Source organism: Eschrichtius robustus, chromosome 18 (assembly GCF_028021215.1).
Source record: "Eschrichtius robustus isolate mEscRob2 chromosome 18, mEscRob2.pri, whole genome shotgun sequence".
NCBI lineage: Eukaryota > Metazoa > Chordata > Mammalia > Artiodactyla > Eschrichtiidae > Eschrichtius > Eschrichtius robustus.
This window is the reverse complement of record NC_090841.1, coordinates 80,116,060-80,135,467: the sequence shown is the minus strand read 5'-3', so window position 1 is coordinate 80,135,467 and position 19,408 is coordinate 80,116,060. Positions and strand designations below refer to the sequence as shown.

Genomic DNA, 19,408 nt, shown 5'->3' with positions numbered 1-19,408 from the left:
TTCGCCTCTTCAGATCAGCCCACCCATCCCTAACGTGTGAGCAGAGAGAAATGATGGCTTTATGGAGGAGAAATTTATATTTTACCAGCATTTCTCTGAGTGTTGAACAAACGATCAAGCACAGTCCCACAAAAATGAAGCTTAATGGTACCAACAGTACATTTCGACTCCTTTAAATATAATCCAACTGGGGCCTTTTCTACCACAAGAAAAATCGTCAAAAAGTCTCTTCAGGCTATTTTTGATATTTCAGTATTATACGTGCAGTTTCATAACCATAGTTATGGCAGATAATAATGAATAAAACTAAGCAAATTATCCTCATCACCCACCCAGCCCCCAAAATTCCCTACAACTAAAAATTTATGTGGAATTTTTGCAAAAGCAAAAGTAACTTCTTTTAATATTCACATGACAGCCTTGCAACGCTAGACATGTGCACAGTTAAGGAAACAGAACTTCTTATAAATCTTTGTAGATCAACGTAATATTTTCTTAGTTTTAAAAAAAATTTAGTACTACAATAAAACAAGACAAAACGGCCGGTTACAGCTTTTCTGACAAAACAAAGGCTCTTTCAGCTTAATTTCTACTGATGCCGGCGATCCTTACACAGCGCACCTCCTCCGTATTTACTGGAATGACACCATGGGCTGCAAGACGGCAACCAGGAGAACACACGGAGAGCCATCAAGTAGCCCAGCAAAAAGCCACAATTAAAGTGCTGGAAAAAACGCAACCCGTAATTCACTCAGAACAGGCAGCCACGAGCCTATGAGGCTACTATCATATGATAAAGCAAAAGGTACACATCAGTTATAATTCAACAGAACTGGTGATTTTTTTTGCCATCCCAGGGCAGCTGAACTTTTTTTTTTTTAAACATCTTTATTGGAGTATAATTGCTTTACAATAGTGTGCGACTTTCTGCTGTGTAACAAAGTGAATCAGCTATACATATACATATATCCCCATATCCCCTCCCTCTTGAGCCTCCCTCCCACCCTCCCTATCCCACCCCTCCAGGTGGTCACAAAGCACTGAGCTGATCTCCCTGTCCTATGCGGCTGCTTCCCACTAGCTATCTATTTTACATTTGGTAGTGTACGTATGTCCACGCCACTCTCTCACTTCATCCCAGCCTCCCCTTCACCCTCTGTGTCCCCCAGTCCATTCTCAACGTCTGCGTCTTTATTCCTGCCCTGCCAACTAGGTTCATCAGTATCGCTTTTTCAGATTCCATATATATACATTAGCATAAGGTATTTTTCTCTTTCTGACTTACTTCACTCTGTAGGACAGACTCTAGGTCCATCCACCTCACTACAAATAACTCAATTTCATTCCTTTTTATGGCTGAGTAATATTCCATTGTATATATATGCCACATCTTCTTTATCCATTCGTCTGTCAATGGACACTCAGGTTGCTTCCATGTCCTGGCTATTGTAAATAGTGCTGCAGTGAACACTGGGGTACATGACCCTTTTGAATTATGGTTTTCTCAGGGTATATGCCCAGTAGTGGGATTGCTGGGTCATATGGTAATTCTATTTTTAGTTTTTTAAGGAACCTCCATATTGTTCTCCATAGTGGCTGTATCAATTGACATTCCCACCAACAGTGCAAGAGGGTTCCCTTTTCTCCACACCCTCTCCAGCATTTGTTGTTTGTAGATTTTTTGATGATGGCCATTCTGACCAGTGTGAGGTGATACCTCATTGTAGTTTTGATTTGCATTTCTCTAATAATTAGTGATGTTGAGCATCTTTTCATGTGCCTCTTGGCCATCTGTATGTCTTCTTTGGTGAAATGTCTCTTTAGGTCTTCTGCCCATTTTTCAATTGGATTGTTTGTTTTTTTGATATTGAGCTCCATGAGCTGTTTGTATATTTTGGAGATTAATCTTTTGTCTGTTGTTTCATTTGCAAATATTTCCTCCCATCCTGAGGGTTGTCTTTTCGTCTTGTTTATGGTTTCCTTTGCTGTGCAAAAGCTTTTAAGTTTCATTAGGTCCCATTTGTTTATTTTTGTTTTTATTTCCCTTACTCTAGGAGGTGGGTCAAAAAGGATTTGCTGGCTTTGCAGACGCCACCACCCCGGAAGCTGCCGCGCTGCCCAACCATGGTCAACCCTACCGTGTTCTTTGACATCGTCGTCAACGGCGAGCCCTTGGGCTGCGTCTCCTTCAAGGTAAGGGACCTGGAAACCAAGAAGTGACTGCTCTTCCAATCCATAAAGCTATGTTAACAGACTGGAGCTGTTTGCAGACAAAGTTCCAAAGACAGCAGAAAACTTTTGTGCTCTGAGCACTGGGGAGAAAGGCTTTGGTTATAAAGGTTCCTGCTTTCACAGAATAATTCCGGGATTTATGTGCCAGGACGGTGACTTCACACGCCATAATGACACTGGTGGCAAGTCCATCTATGGGGAGAAATTTGATGATGAGAATTTCCTCCTGAAGCATACGGGTCCTGGCACCTTGTCCATGGCAAATGCTGGCCCCAACACAAACGGTTCCCAGTTTTTCATCTGCACTGCCCAGACTGAGTGGTTGGATGGCAAGCATGTGGTCTTTGGCAAGGTGAAAGAGGGCATGAATATTGTGGAAGCCATGGAGCGCTCTGGGTCCAGGAATGGCAAGACCAGCAAGAAGATCACCATTGCTGACTGTGGACAAATCTAATAATAAATTTGACTTGTGTTTTATCTTAAAAAAAAAAAAAAAAAGGATCTTGCTGTGATTTATGTCACAGAGTAGAACTGATGGTTCTGTATATACATTTTCAAGATTCATACTCAGAATTCAAACTAACACAATGTAAGGACCGTAAGACTGCAAATAAGACTTTAAAACTGCAAAACACTATGTTTAAATCAATGCTGAAGAAGTATATTGACATATATACACTAACATGTGTAAAACAGATAATAAGAACCTGCTGTATAAAAATAAATTAAATTAAATTAAAAAAGGAAAAAGTATATTTAAGCAAAAAAACAGATTAATCTACCCCTAAGTGTGGCGGCTTTAAGACAAACGTGGGGAAGCGGGAAAGAGGCTACAAGCTAGGGTCCCAGAATGGAACGTGAAGGCCGACAGAGGCCACCAGCCCCCCGCGAGCCTCCTCTCAATCCCCCGACTTACGCCTCAGAAGCGGGCTCTGAGCTGCAGGCGGAGCGGGCGCCGTCGCTGCCCCGGGGCCTCAGGAGGGCACACAGGCCGCGCAGCCTGCAGCCGCCACGCTCTCCCGCCGTCTCCGGGCTCAGTCCCCCCACCTCCCGCTCCGGGACTCGCCACGTGGAGGAGGGCAGAGGTCCCCACTCAGAACCGCATCTGTATTCTCTCCCTGCTATTCTGGGAAAAAGCTCCACTGAGGTTTCAGCTACGACACAAGCAGTCATTAAAGTGATAGCACAGAAGAGAGGGAAACAGCACACGCTTGCGAGCATTCCCCTTGAACGTCTAAACATGTTAGGAAACTTCAACAGTCTGAACTGCTTTAAATGTCGCCTTCGGCACAGAGCCTCACGTCCACCCTCTTTTCATACTTTCAACCCATCCCTAGGGGATCAACCCCTGACCAAAAAGGGGGAAGGAGCGAGCAAAATTAAAAAGGTGTGCAATTTTACCCTAACATTCTATTTGCAGTTTATCTCCCCCATGGCTGTGTCAGTAATTCCTGAGGAATTTTCAGAGACTCAAATGTAATCTCTGCATTTCACCGGTGTGGAAATTCCATTTAACTTGTCATTCCCAGGAGTGGATGCCGGAGCATGTAACTGCATCCATGCTTCACGGTTTAACTAGGAAGGCACATGCTAACACTGCCCACACTCCCAGAAGCGTGAGGAAGAAGAACACCCGACGGGTTTTTCATTTCTGTGGTCACCGTGTATCCTAATCTCTCTTCTTTCCATCACCGTGTCAAAGACTGCTTGCTTCGCTGCAGGACTGGAAATGCTTTACTACAAATGGAGGTTCAGTATCTAAGTGCACGGAGAAGCAGTAAACACCCAGAGTCTAGATAAGATAATAAAGCAATTCGCACTTATTGAGGCTTCATCGTGCTCACTCAGTCCTGACAGTTTACATGTTCTGCTTCACGCCTACTGTACCCTATGGCCAGCGCTCTCAGAGAAGAGGGGTGACCTCCTGGGACCCATCTGCTTCAGAGAGGCAGTCAGGGCTCAAACCAGGTCTGACGGACGCAGAGGCCCTGCCACCAGGCCCACACAACCCAGGCACCCTCACAGGGGTGCTACGCTGGAACCTGAGCTCAATCTCAGCGATGCCTGCTTCCCAGCACAGTTTCTAAGCTTTAAACCGAAACACTTAGTAAGTTGACACTAAATATTTAAATCACAAGCGCAGTGGCGTTTACCCTGATGCGACTAACACAATTTCTTCATTTATGGTTTAAACAATGATTGAACTGCTATTTATGGCTGAACTGCTGTTTCCAGAAGAAACCATAAATACTTTCTAGAACACTTATTAATACAAACGTGTGCCCTTCTGGGAGCAGAAACAGAGCCTCATCGCCCACTCCATCTGCAGGCCGAGCCCGTGGTCCTCGCCGCTGCCCAGGGCGCCCGGCCCTCCTCCAGGACACAGGCACGGCCTTGTCTTACCAAACAAGCAGGAAATCAATCTGTCTGTTGTTTCACTTGTTTCACCGCTGCTTCGGGGTGAAAAGCTAAAGCTAACGGTCTCCAACTTAATGTTTTCCTAAGAAATCCAGGTCTCACTGTAAATGGACATTTAGTCCTACAGCAAATGTACTTCTGTCTCACGTGGTCTGGTGTTTACGCGCTGAGAAACGCGATTCCAGCAGCCCGGACTCAGCCTGCAGCCACATTCCAGAACACTTACCAGCTCCCTCAACCCACTGTCCAAAGGGTCCGAGCTGAAGGGGAGACTTCAAAACACATCCTTTTCTATTATAAAAGCGCTAAGCAGGATTTCAAAGACTTCCAACCAGTACTTCTCAGGCACTAATTTCGAGGGTAATTAAAATTATCATCTTTGAATAAACGCGTGAATGTTCACACTGCATTGCACGTAATATCTGACAGAAACAAGCTGCTCCAGGGGGGACCCCATGACGCCCCTCCCTGCTCGGGGAGGCAAGTCCCGGAGACGCACCTGTGCTCCGTGAGGACGCTCACTGCAGACGGGTGGTTGGCACAATACGCAAGGTACAAGGTCTTCATCTGCGGCATCAGGTTTAAAAAGCAGCCTCCGACTCTCTGCTGAGCTTCAGGCATCCTGGAGAGGAGAGGCACAAGGGAACCATCCTGAGTGCCACAGACAGTAGTGAACGTGGGAACCATGCGGGAGGAGGGCCTGTGCACCACCCCACAGAAACGACACACACAAGTCCCAGACTCTATGTGCTCCGACCACGAGCCAGCGGGGGGAGGGACCTGCCTCGGAAGCCGCTCTGCCATAAAGCAGCCAACCAAGCCCGTCCTTTTCTCCAGCGTCCAGACTCCAGGACCTGTGCGCAAGTCCAGGATTCCTTGGGCAGTGAGAAAAATAATGTCATGAAGCCTTAAATTGTGTGTAAAATAAGGAGAAATATAACATGTGGTTACTTGGTCGGTAAGGTTTTCTACTGAAGGAGCATCAAGACAGGCAGATGAGAAAAACAACAGCCCTCTTTCCCTTTGGGCAAAGGCTGGAGAGAATCGGTGGTAGGCAGAGAGACAAGCATGCCAACGAAACCTACAGGCAATCACCACCACCATCATCATCATCATCATCATCACTGACGTGGGGAAAAGACTCGTCCAGAGCAGGAAAGGCGCCTTAATCCTGGGGGAGGACGGGTCAGCTGTCAACAGCACTTCCATAACGCAGCAGCCTAGCCTAACCCTGACCGGGTGTGTGCTTCTTATTGCGAGTTTCACTGCTCAGTTCATTGATTCAGCTCTGAAGCCAAAGTAAGCTAGCATCTGCACTTTTAGCAGACTCTTCTCCAGTGTGAACTTAGCCCTAAGTGGGTTTCTAATAGCCTTCAGGGATTAGTCACAGTTCCGTGTATCTGCAGGAGAAACAGTCACTGACTCAACAAATTAACTTCAACCATTCATTCAGGCACCGCGAACAGATTAAAAACAGAGAAAGAAATGATCTCTACCTTAAAAGTGACTGCAGTCTTTCAGGGGAATACAAAACAATTTCAAAAATAAACTAACTATAAGACAGAGATGATGTCTCAATTTTCTGAGACACAAACCGCAGCACCCCTCAGAGGAGGACAGCACACACCTCCAGGAGAGGGACAAAGGCCAGCATCCTTTCCAAGTCACCAAGGACCAGGCATCACACACAGCCAAGAATGCCTTCCTCAAAGACACACTGAGACGACCTGCTTGCTACCAGGATCCAGACACCTAAGACACATCTATTGAGACTATTACACACTGACATTTGAGCAGGTGATGGCCATACTCAGACACAGTGAAACAGGAGGAGGCTGGCTTCTACAACGAGAAATCCAGCAGGGAACCCCGACTGCCCAGCTGAGGGGGTTGAAAGCAACGGCAATGATGGGATGTCAGAGTTTGGCCAACAAAAACAGAACACTGCCGGAGACAGGGCACAGGGAGACTAGAGATGCACTATCTAAACGAAGTTACTGCGACCGCATACACACTGCTCGGTGCCGGGCTATACGCTGTCATGACGTCATTTCCCACCGGGTCCAACACCACAGCCGCGAGGCACTCAAAGGAGAATGTAGTTAAAATCTAGGTCTAGGGATTTTCATTTCTTACATGTCCATGAATTATATACGGACAATGACTTCACTATACAAGGTTTTCTTTCTCTTTTTCTTTCCTTCCTTCCTTCTTCTTTCTTTCTTTTGACCTGTCGAGTCTTGGCCCTAGAGTTTTATGACCTCTCTCAGGCCCAGTTCTGCAGGAATTCACTACACTTGCTCCCCATCAGTTTATAAAACCCTCATAATCCATCAACTTGCCAGAAGGCACCAGCAGACGGAGCTCAGAAAGGTTACATGAGCAGTCCTAACACGGAGCCCAGGTCTTGTGCCAACACGCCTCACACGTAACACCGTCGAGAGCACTGAAATAACGGGGCATGCAAAACTCACAAAGATCATCAACACGGAATATGACTTAAGAACTGAAACAGAGGATTTTCATTGTGGTTCTCTCCTGTGCTTCTAGAGGTGGCTTTTAGAGCATGACAACGTGTAGGCAGGGCCCCCACTGGGGTGTGGAGGCCACAGGGCTACCTGTCAGCCACGTCTACCCGCAGCCTCCTGGTGGCCCAACGCCCAGCTCTGACAATGGGTACGGGGTCAGCAGTGGTCTGGTAAGTATGGTTTTATCACTGATCTGATGACAGGAGGGATGTTACTAATGGCCTGATAACAGGTGGTTGTTACCAATCAGTGGTCTGATAAGGGGGGGTGTTATCAACCGAGGATCTGATAACAGGTGAGGTGTTATCAATGGTCTGATAATAACAGGCGGGTGACACAAACAGTCCAGCCAATAGTCTCTGTAGCAAGAGGGGATAGCCAAGGGCCTTTCTCCTTCCCTAGAGTGAAAAGGAATAAATCCCAGGAAAAACCTGAGAAATCAGAACTGCTACACCATTTTCCCCCAGAGCACATTTATTCCTGCTGGTAATGCTAGCTGGACAGAGAGGGGGTTCACAGTCCGGTAACCACCGATTTCCAAGGGGAGACGAAGGTCAGCACGAGGGCACGGCTACCCGCTAGGTGAACCTCAGCACGCAGTTCGGCAGACAGCATCGAGAGAGATGTCTACACGAGTGGCCACAAGTGCCCACTCACAGGAGCCTCAGGGGCTGCCAGCAGCCCCCGGCAAGTCCTCTCCTGCTGAATCCCAAACCCTAAACGTGGACGACCCTCTTAAGGGTGCCAGAGCCCCGGGAAGGGGCAGCATCTGAGGCTCTGGCGGGAGGAGTCCCTTCCCACCGGCCAGCAGCTCTCTCAGGCTCCCCCCCCCCCCGCCCATCTGCCCGGGTCCCCGCACACGCCACTGGTCTGCCTCACTTTCTAAAATTCCCTAGACTCTTAAGGTTCTAGTGCTGGACATGTGCTTTGAAATCACGTTTCTATGGAATCTTGCAGTCTCAACAAGTAAGGAAATTATGGCAAGAGCTACTCAGGGGCCTCCCAGGTGACAGCATGGCGGGCCAGGGGCAGAAGGTTAGTTTCTGACGCTGAGTCCACCGTGGAGACTCCGCCACTGAGGTGAGAGGTGATTCCCACGACCGGAATCACCTGGGTCAGAGCGCCATCAACCCCAAATCACCTCCAAATAAGCTCAAGTCCTACGCTCTGCTCTTTAATAAGGACGGCCCAGGCAAAACCCAAAGTGTGCTCTGCGTCTAAGCCACTCTATTCTACAAAGTCGAATATTATCTCTGGATCACCCATGCTTGCTATTATTTGGATGGTTCAAAAAAACAACTTTCAAACAAAATGAACTACATCCTCTAGTTCAAATTTGTATTTTGATAATAATCTAAAACAAATACTATTTTAGTGTGAAAATGTTACAGTAATGGTCCGTTATAAAAATGAATTTATTTATACCTTAAGATATGCTTTATAATTAACTTTTAAACAAAATCAATACACAACGTGTATTTAACCAATAGCAATTACATTAAATGCTTATTTATTAAATATTTTCTTCGATAAGCTGAAGCCCTACAATATATAAGAGAACTGATGGGAACTCAGTCTACAATACACTAAAAAGTAGTCTGCAAGTAAACAAAGCGCAAATGTGCATGTAAACGAACGCGGGGAGAGGGGCAGGCTGTGACCAGGACTGACCGTGTCCACTGGGCTGAAGGAGACAGCGGGATTTCAGTTAGAGGGGCAGCAGGAGGAAGCGGATCCAAACGGAGGGGACAGCAGGGAGGGCCGGGCGGGGAGTCACCTCTCAGCACCCCTGCTCCCCGCCCTGGGGGTGGCAGGCAGTGACAGAGGCCTGCTTTCTGAGCTGCGGCACAAGGAGGGGAAGGAGCGGGAGAGACGGGCGGGAGCCCATCGGGGAGGGACCCTGTCAGACTGCCACCACTCAGAAACTCATCTCCTAACTTAGCTCTCCCCGCACGAGGCGGCCTGCACAAGCACCTCGAAGGCCAGTCCGTAAAACACAGCTGTGAAGCGACACGTGAGTAACCGGGCGCCACCCAAAGCTCCTGAGCAGAGCTCGGACCAGAGGCTGGGGGAGAAGTGGACACGCAGCGGGCCACCTGGAGGTCTAGGCCTGGTCAGGAGTCCGTGCAGGACGCAGGGAGGACGAGGCCGGCCTGAGCCAGGGCAGTGTCAGCACAAGGGCAGGGCAGACGCTACCACAAGAAAGAGAACTCCTTTCAGGCAAGAAGAACGCTTGGAAAGAGGATACCAGCTACAAGAGCTCTGGGCGTGGGGTGATCCGTGAGGGAGGGAGAACAGGAGAACCAGCAAACGCATGAACGAACGAATGCATGAGCACACAAGTAAGTGATGAGACAGGCTGGACCACCCCCTGACAAGGGCGGCTGGCACAAGCTGCGGGGACCTCGGGGAACACGCTTGATCCTAGAAAACCCAACCGTCGCGACATTCCGTCTAAAGTAACTTTTACAAAAGAGAAGTCAATTTTACGAACAGGAAGGGTTTCTAGCTACTTGATGGAAGTCACCCTACAAGGTGCCCGAGGGCAGGGCGGCCCAGCCCTGCCCTGAGGCTCCCCTCCTGCCTCACGGGCTTCAGCCGAAGCCCACTCCCCCCTCGGGGCGCTCTCCCCCTCTAGAACCCTAACCCCACATTTGGGCTTGGCTCCCACTCCTGGCACAGAGCTCCTAAAACCCCTGTCATTTCCTGAGTGACAGGAGCGTCTTCTGTTACCCATACCGCGCCCCTTTAACCACACCGGGGCTTGGGCTGATCCCCCAGACGGCTTCAGGATGGGGGGGGGCCTGCCGGGGGAACCCACCACGTGATTGGAGGGTGGGGACTTCAGCCCACCCCAGACCTCCACGGAGGGGAGAGGGGCCTGAGACTGGGAGGATCGCCAGCGGCCGACGATGTATTTAATCAATCTCGGCTCTGTAACGAGACCGCCGTAAAAACCCCCAAATGCCGGGGCGCCGGGGCTCCGGGGCTTCCGGGCTGCTGGACACATGAAGGTGCTGGGAGGGTGGCCCCCAGGGAGGGCATGGGAGCAATGTGGCCGCCCACACGGTGGCACGTAGGGCACGAAGCCGTGGGCACCCCAGGCCCTGCTACACGCCGTGCTCTCTCCCTCTTCAGGGGTTCTACACCCCTGCTTCCCCGACCCCGCTGGCCCCAAGCCAAAGAATCAGCACTCAGGGAAGCCTTTCTTCTTTTTCTAAATAGTCAGTAGATCCCTCCTATGAAAATAGTCTAAAACACAGCTTTTACTATAAAAGTTGATACACCCCAAAGATTCAAAATAACCTAGTTTCCAGGGACTTCCCTGGCGCAGTCAGTGGTTAAGACTTTGCCTTCCAATGCAGGGGGTGCAGGTTCGATCCCTGGTCAGGGAGCTAAGATCCCACATGCCTCGCAGCCAAAAAAAAAAAAAATCAAAACATAAAACAGAAGCAATATTGTAACGAATTCAATAAAGACATTAAAAATGGTCCACATCAAAAATAAATAAATAAATAAATAACCTAGTTTCCACCTTCAGAAATGTGAATTCTAAAATTATGCTAAACCTGATCCTTTAAGTACCATTTATATCAATCAATCTGAATTTTGCAATTTTTAGCATCTTACTTACTTGGTACATTCTTCTAAAGACTGTACAAGCATTTGCTGGAAAGAACATATTTCTTCTAGATTTCCCATTAAATATGAAGTGTTTGCTGAACTTAACCTAGAGCCGAGAAAACAACAGGAGAAATAAGTGAGCAGTTTTACTTACATTCCTCTCCTCTCCCAGCCCAGCACCCTATTAAAAGTCTAATAAACAAATTGCGCATGTCTATGGGAAACTGCTGCTAATTCTGTTCCAGTAGCTCAGCCTCCGTTCTCTGAAAATACGAAGGAACGGCCAAGGTGACGACTCTTCCACACTTGACACAATTATCATCTAACTTACTTCTCAGTGGTCTGCAGTGGCCGTAGATAGGTTGAAAGCACAGTCTGAAGTTCTTTAGAATATTCATTTTCTGTTTCCAAAATATTCTGTAGCACCTACGATAAATGATAAATAAGTATTATTTGACATTAAGATGTATAAGCTTTGGCAAGTTCATCACCATTGTTCAATTCACACTGTTGCTTCTATGTAATACTAATTTGTTTGATATCATCAGTCACTCCCTGTGATTAACTACTAAATCCATGTAATGAACTGTTACCAAGGCTACACAACTGACTTCATCCCACTGCCAAGCACATTTGACACAGGTATACCTAGAATGAGGCCAGAATGAATTCATCACCAGATAAGTAACGCCAAGTCCGTTTAGAAAAAAAGAAGGAAGCACTGATCATCGCAACAGCGTGGATGCGTGGATGAATCTCTACAACACTGTGTTGCGTGAAAGAAGCCGTTCGCAACAAGGACATTCCGCACAGTCCATCTACAGCAAGTCCAGGAACAGGCAAAACTAACCTATGATGGCAGAAGTCAAAAGGCGGGGGTGGGAGGGAGTGACAAAGGGGAAAGGGGCGTGAGATAAATTTCTGGAGTAATGGACAAGTTCTACGTCATGGTTTGGGTAGCTGTTACACAGATACATATACTTATCAAAGCTCACTGACCTGTACCCTTAAAATCTATGCATTTTGACATACGGAAAGTATATCAACTAAAAAAAACATGAAGTTTACCCTTTAGATGGCGTCTAGTAAACCTCAGTCCATTTCTGGGAACCTCAGACCTTCATTAGAGAAGATGATCGTCTCAGATCATCCTATACACATTAAAAATTAAAGGTCTACCAGTGTAAAGCAACCTTTATATAGCCACCATTGTATTTAAAGATAGGAGGATAATTAGAAATCAACCTTGACATTAAAATGTTTCCTGATACCCTATAGCAAATATAGCCAAAATCAGTTAACAACTCTTAAAAACATAAACATAAGTGCAAAACAGTGGAACTAAAAACACGTGCCCCTTTCCATCAGCAATCGCCAAGAGCAAAGCTCCTCCCTGGGCAGGGCGGGACGGCTCCGGGTCTGCAGGTGGAGCCCGATGGAGCCCAGGTGTAAAGGTGGCCTTCTACTAACTCCCGATGCACGCTACACTCTGGGCACCGAGCAAGGTGTCCTACCCATAGTATCTCCAATCCTCGCAAAAACCTTCCTTTTACAGAGGAAAACAGTAAAGCAGAGAGAGGTTAAGTAACTTATCCAGAGCCAGAATGTGAGCCTTCAGCTGACCCTGCACTGCCCCGCGCTGCCTTCTCCAGCCACAGGCTAATGGCTCCAGTGGAAGCAAGTAAGATCCCTTCCTCAGCTATGGTTTCCGTCCCACTCTGCTAGAGAGCCAGCATCTTCTTCAATCAGAAAATCGTACTATGTATATTTTCTGAGGATCTACTGCATGCGCTAAAATGTGCTGTCCGGCTTCCAAAACTGACACATCATCCTAAGTTAACCCTCCAAAAGAAATTATACAGAATAAAGATATCAAACACGCTCGGTTTTCTCCCCCGATTTTTGATAATCAAAATGTATGTCTAAACGTTTAAGAAAAAAGTAATCATTAAGCTAGATTTCAACATTAATACAAGCAACATGGATTATTATTCTGCTCACTGCTGTTTTCTGCATTCTCGAGGAGAGTACAGTCATTCATGAGTAAATGCAACCCTGATTAGATAACTCACATACTACACTATGTAAGATGAAGAGAATCAGGCTCTTTCACTCTGACTCTCAGCTCTGGTTTCGCCCCTGAATGGACCTATTCACAGATGCCTGGTGGAGGGGGCGGGTGGAGGGGGAGGGGTTTCTCCAGGAGACCCTCCCTTTGTGGGGAAATGTGGGTGCTGATCTTACAGTTACAACGCCTCCCCTCAAAGAAATACTCGGTGGACCCAAGGGTCAAAAGGCTGGAGAACAGAGAGCACAGAGTAGCCCTGCCACTGCACCACCAGAGCACACACTTGAATCCACATCTTATCCTGCAGAATGACGCGAAGCAAGCCAAGCATAATGAGTCCCTGAACTAAAAAAAAATTAAAATTTAAATCTGTCACAGGTGCATAAGACAAAAAGCCCTTTTTTAATGTGAAAATGAACATTAAACTATGATTTCATGTCTCAATTACAACTGTTAGGAACTATTAGCAACACTGCTTAGGACATGCTCAGAAACCTCTACACCTATTTTATAAAACAGAAAAGCAGTTCCTGTGCGATGGAAGAGGAAAATCCCTGCGTGGCAACATCAGGAGCATGCGCACAAGAAGAAGAAAACGACACTTCTTCAATCGCGGCATTAAGCAGAGCAAGCAGAGACAAAAGCTTCCCAGAGAATGTACCAGAAGCAATGCCAAAGAAAAGACTGCACCAATTATGACAGTTAAGTTGGTTAATGTCAACTACTAGTTGTAAACATGATCTTCAAGTAAGTGCTCAAGTCAAGCTCTATAGTAATCCCACCCAAACCATCCAAGTTACACTTAGCTTTTCACAAACACACGACCAAGACTTGCTAAGTGAGTCATGCTGGCGCCGACCATCCACTCTGCCAGGAGGCCACATGTCCCTCCCCGGGGTCAGCGGCACGTCTGTGTGCTCCAGCCATCACCTGTCTCCCCTTTCTTGACTTCTGCGCACTCTGGCTGCTGCAGGACCCCATGAGACCTCACAGCCCGGCTGCCACAGCTCCATCACACAAAGGCTGGTCCAGAGAACGCGAGCAGCTTTCACAGGAAGAGCAGCCTTTGCTCGGCACCGTGAGGAACAGCCGGGCTGAGCCCAGCCGACACACGCTCTCCCCGAGGCGGGAGGCGTGGAGAGCCCAGTCGGGTCAAACAATGGTGCCACACAGGAGGACGACATTGGGCAAGCCACACAGACAATCCCTGAACTGTCAGCTGTTACAGCAAAGCAAAACAAAGGACCGACTCATTACCCTGCAGACCACAGAAACTCACTTCATTATTGCCAGGGGAGGAGCGTTGAGCACCGCTCATTTTACAAATGAGTCACAACTTCCAGTGCAAATTTTGGTAGCTGCCCTATGTTCTATTTTATGTGTTACTGATACTCCTTTAAAAATAAATAACTGATTTACGTGTAAGAGAAAAAACAGTAACATTAAGTCATCTGATCCAGATACAATAAAAGATTATCATCACAAACTAAAACCCAATTTCAAAACCATGAGCCTGGTTCAGAAACACAGTAGGAAACACTCAAGAATGGCACAGCTATTCTTACCCCTCTCCCACCCACCGAACTAGCCCCCTGAACCACAAGGAAAAATAACCATCGCACATTTCCTTTCAGCCTGGTCTACTTAAACTGTATTTTAGGGGTTCAAGTTTCAAAAAGTAAGAGAGGACTTGAGCCGCTCCTAGCTACCCGCCCCGAGGGAAAGGAGAGGAAGGAAGGACAGGCAGGGCAGGAAGCTGTGCCTGCAGCCCTGCCCGCCCCCCAGAGCCAGAGGCATGAGGACAGGGCAGCGGCGAGCCCACTCCCCAGCCCCACTGGCAGCCGCTGACATGACGCAGCGTGCTGAGCAGTGCACTGATTTCTGCGTGTTCTTAGCACTTCACAACATTAACTCGCAGAGAGAGTCTGGGGGGCAGGGCACGCAAAATGTGTACGTTACTGTGCCTTTTAGAAGGAGTTACGTTACTTCAGGATTTCTAAACTTGGGAGTTCATGAGGTCTTGGGATGTATTTCCTCCGAATGCTGCAGGTTTACTACGCAAGAGCTCCAGCAGAAGCTGCAGGGCCGCTCTGGTCTGTGTCAGCCAGGGGCTGGCCCTGGGAGCCAGCAGACCCGGGCGCGAGTCCCAGCTCTGCCAGGTCTTCACCAAAGGGCTCTTACTGGTTTGTGACAGGTACTCAGAGTCCACTCCCTGACCTCAGGTAGGAGGCACCTTACAAAGCACCTCGTACAGCCTTCCAACCCAAACCCGCGCAAGTCCTACTGGGAGCTCCTTCACGTGACTCCACTCTTCAGGAAGTGACTAGTTCACAAGACGGCCCTTCCCACGACTGAAGAGCTCAACCCTTCCTTCCTTCACAGGCCCAGCCTCAGCTGCTACTCTACCCAGCTCCTGCTACCACCGGGGAATCTCCACCTATATAAGACGAGGAAACTACATAAACACAGTGGGAGCAGAATCTGTCAAAGACGCCAGCAGGCCCCTCGCGGTCGGTGTGAATGGGGGTGGGATACAGGAGAGGAGGGCACAGCTCCCCAGAGGGCACAGGGAGCTGAGCTGCCATCCCGGGTGAGAGCCATAATGGGCCTGAGCCTCGTACGGGCCCCGGGCGGAGACACCAGACGTCAGGACTGAGAAGCGGTCTTGGCTAAGGTGGGTGAGGTAAAGGGACCATAAAGGATAAAAGAAGCCAAAGCAGTGCTTGGGGTCAGTGTGGCTCCAGGCCAACTCCGGCCACCAGGCAGAGGCTCCAGGCAACTCCAGGAGCCAAGGGGACGGACGAGCGCAGATTCGCTCTGGAGCACCGGAAAGGTCCGTGGAGGTTTCCTACGGCATTTCATGAAAGATGCACATCTATTCTGAACATTTATTAAAACTATTGATTGCTACCTATTATATTTGCAGTCTTTCAAAGACAAAGCTACCTTGCCTTTTCATTGTACTCCGGGGAGTAGAAGCAAACAATGCCCCATTTGCTGTCCATAGATAAGGAGTACTGATGTAACCCTGGAAAATAAAGCCACAGTGCATCACTGGACACGGAAGGCCATAAGGACCCGTATCTTTCCAGACGGACATATTTAAGAAACCTCGTTCTCTACTGGTGACTGAGGAAACTCCTCATCCCCTAAAAGAGGTGCCGAAAGACCGTTCACTCCCTCTGGGGGTGGGCATCCAGCTTCTCTGATCTCCACCGGGAAAGGTGTCTGCTACCAGGCCATAGGTGCAGTTAATTTCTTTCACTGTCAAATCCATCAAGCTCAGGCAGGTCACACACATGCTCCCTTTAATTATATGATCCTGTCACCCCTGACTACAGCTCTCCCAGGTAATTAATCCTCAAATGGGATGCTTGTTGGCAAATGGAATGGTGGCCTCAATGAGGCCTAATGCCCCGAATGCTTCTAAACACTCTTCCTAATAACCATGAAAACCTCTTAAGGGCCAACACTTCACCAGGCACCTTAAGGTCAACCGCTAATCCTCGCAACAACACTACAAGGCCAAGGCCAGCATTTCCAACGTCCTTTTACAAACACATGACTGTGCGAGCAGCTGGGGGGCCTCCGCCAGGCCAGCCCCCCGAGAGGGCGCCCAAACACTACACACAAAGCCGGAGCACCCCTCCCCCCAGAACCTAAAGAAGGGCTCTCCGGACCATTCGCTGGCCTAAGCCTGAAGACAGACTGACCTCAAACACTTTCACGTTAGAAAACAAAGTTAACAGTGCTGGCTGGCTTTGTCACAAAAACTAATCAACTCTTTACTTAAAGCAAAGCTACGGGTTTTTTCTTCCATCGTGACTCTCCATGTCTGAGGCCCGGACTCCCCCACTTGAGGTCTCTAACGCCCTGCTGACATTTCCAGCACAGTCTGGGCTCTGGTGCCAAAGTAATCCTCCAAACATCTCTATTACTTGCATTATCAAGTAATGAAATTCTGCCACATTCTCTGGTACACTTCCTTCTACTTTCAGTGACAACATTTTTACATAATTAAATCACATTACCTATGTAATTTTATATTTTGCTTATTGCACCTAAAAGGAATATTTGACATTTTTTAAAGCTTCACGTGCATTTTTAAGAATTATAAATGGATGTACTGCTGGTGTCTTAACCATTCTTGTACTGCTACATATTTAGGTTGCTTGCAACTTATTGTTGTAACAAAGCATCCTGTGAAAACACCCTTGCACAAGCATCTCTGAATACCTTTCAGGTAATTTTTCTGGGGTGGATTTCAAGAAGTAGAATTACCACATTAAAGGGCTTCAGTGTTTTCAGAATTACATGAACAGGTGCCATATTACTTTTGAGAAACAGTTCCTGGTTCTGCACGTGAGGAACATGGAAGTCGTCACTCCACCCTAACAACAAGTAAAAAGCTGAACAAACTGAAAATTGACAACTCTTCTCGAGTCCATAAGGGGAGGGGACACAAGGCCACTGCCCCCAAGATGGAGCCCCACTGCCTGGAGCAGAGACGCTGGGGTGGGAGGACCTGGGCTGTAGCTGATGACGCGCTAGAGGCTCAGTGCAGACCGGCCTGAGTTATAAACCCTGGGGGGACACAGTCACGGGGGACCCCTGCCCCCAGTATCGGGAAATTTACCCCTAGGAGCTCAACCAGGTACCCAAAGTAAATATCAGAGAAAAGTCGACAATCTGGATGATTCCAACTATAAGGCAGTAAAAAGATCAGTGGTTGCCGGGGGTAGGGGTTAGGGTGGAGAGGAAAGAAGCCGCAAAGCACAGAGGATTTTTAGGGCAGTGACATATTTGACATTATAATGATGAATACACGCATGTACAGAGAGTGAACGTTAAAGTAAACTGGGGAGTCTGGATGAGTGTGTGTGTCAGTGCAGGTCCATCCTCGGTGAACAATGTCCCATCTGGTGAGTGATGCTGGTAATGAGGCGGGGGGGTGGGGGGGGGGGGGGGTGGGTGTGTTTGTGTGTGTGTGTGTGGGTGTGTGTGTGGGTGTGGGGCGGGGTGGGAGGAAGAGGGTACGTGGGTAGTCTAGCTCCCTCTCAAGTCTACCGACAATTTAAAACTGCCCTAAAATAATAAAAGTCCTGTTTAACAAAGTGTCCAAAGAACTAAAGAAAACTATGCTTAAAGAATTTTTTAAAAGTATGAGAACAATGACTCAAATACAGTCTGTATTGAACTATAAAAACAATCAAATGGAAATTATGAATTGAAAGGTAGGGGCTCAAGATCAGATTTGAGCTAGCAAAAGCAATAATTAGCAAACACAAAAAACTCCCTAGAACAGAAGGAAAGAATGAAGAAAAATGAACAGCACCTCAGAGACCTGCAGAAGGCCAGTGCGTCTGCCAACACGTGCACGGGGAGGGGTTCCGGAAGGGGAGGAGAGAGAGGTGACGAACGGCCCGTCAGGACAGCCATAAGTCACTAGGAGCCACTTCCTGCTCCCCAGTCTTGACCATCACATGACGGCGGAGCTTCCTCACGGCCTCTTGACCTCCGCGTGTTCGCATCTCCACCTAGAATGCTCTCCTGTGCTCCCCACTGACCCCAACTGGAGACCTAAATCTTTCACAGATCATCAGCCCACACTGGTCTCACCTCCTAGAGAGTGTTCTTATCTCTCAGTGGGGTTAAAAATATCTGTACTTCTGCAGTTTTCTGTGAAAACAAAACTACACAAGGAAGTGTGAAAAGTTTAACACATTATCTATTCTATTTGTTCTGCTTGTCATACTGTGTCCCACATTTTACTTTTCTGTATAATTTATAAATATGGAATTCAGGAAAGCTGAAACTGACTCCTGGCTTAGTCACTAACCAGTTCTGTTCCCTGCAGAGTGAGAGTGCTATAGGCCAAAAGATGATTCCCACGAGCTCTATACGTCGATGTCCGTCACGACTGCAATTTTAACATGCGCTGTTCACTCATACAGCTTTATGTAAACAACCGTTTGGATGTGATTCTGAAGCCAAGGTGTTTCCCCATCATCCAGAATGAAAGAGTTGGCTGACTCAAAGACAACACCACATGTGACACAAAGGCTCTTCTCCCTGTATAAGCACAGTTAAAGAAGGAAATCTAAAACAGCACTGGTTACATTTCAGTCTGGAGAGGATTACACGATACACAATGCCGAAGAAAACAACCCACCAGGGTTTCTAGAAAAGCACGGCTACCTAGTTTTACGAAACACCCAATGGAAGCAGGGCTCCCGGAGACTAGCGCGGCACTGCTGGCACCAGTTCACACGGCACCGACTGCTTTCCTCTGACACAATTATCTGGGCAGACACTAGTGGAAGGTAAGGATCTGCCTCTGGAACGTCACCTGGATTAAGAGTGTACTGCTCGCCGGAGCCTCCCCCAGAAAAGAGACCAACATCCCACATAAGGATGCATGAAGAAAAGGCAGCTCCGTAAGTTGAAAGTTTTCCTCCTAACAAACCCTGAAGAAGCACAGGACACCACACATAACACATTCCATGTACTAAACAGCAAATATGTGGGCAGAGCCACA

The 19,408-nt window shown here is 47.8% G+C and overlaps 2 protein-coding genes across 3 annotated transcripts in view; one reads left to right on the top strand and one right to left on the bottom strand.

The window, feature by feature from the left end:
* ARHGEF7 (Rho guanine nucleotide exchange factor 7) overlaps positions 1–19,408 on the bottom strand; it is a 127,387-nt gene that overhangs the window by 29,848 nt on the left and 78,131 nt on the right. For both annotated transcript variants that reach the window (XM_068526341.1, XM_068526342.1), the window contains 3 exons: positions 11,134–11,228; positions 10,813–10,908; positions 5,150–5,272 (listed from right to left, as the gene is read on the bottom strand). In XM_068526341.1, the coding sequence (XP_068382442.1) occupies positions 5,150–5,272; positions 10,813–10,908; positions 11,134–11,228 (314 nt within the window). The remainder of the gene's footprint in view (positions 1–5,149; positions 5,273–10,812; positions 10,909–11,133; positions 11,229–19,408) is intronic.
* LOC137751805 (peptidyl-prolyl cis-trans isomerase A-like) lies at positions 2,125–2,721 on the top strand. Its single transcript, XM_068526486.1, has 2 exons — positions 2,125–2,193; positions 2,261–2,721. The coding sequence occupies exons 1-2, from the start codon at positions 2,125–2,127 to the stop codon at positions 2,684–2,686; spliced, it is 495 nt and encodes a 164-aa protein (XP_068382587.1). The 3' UTR covers positions 2,687–2,721.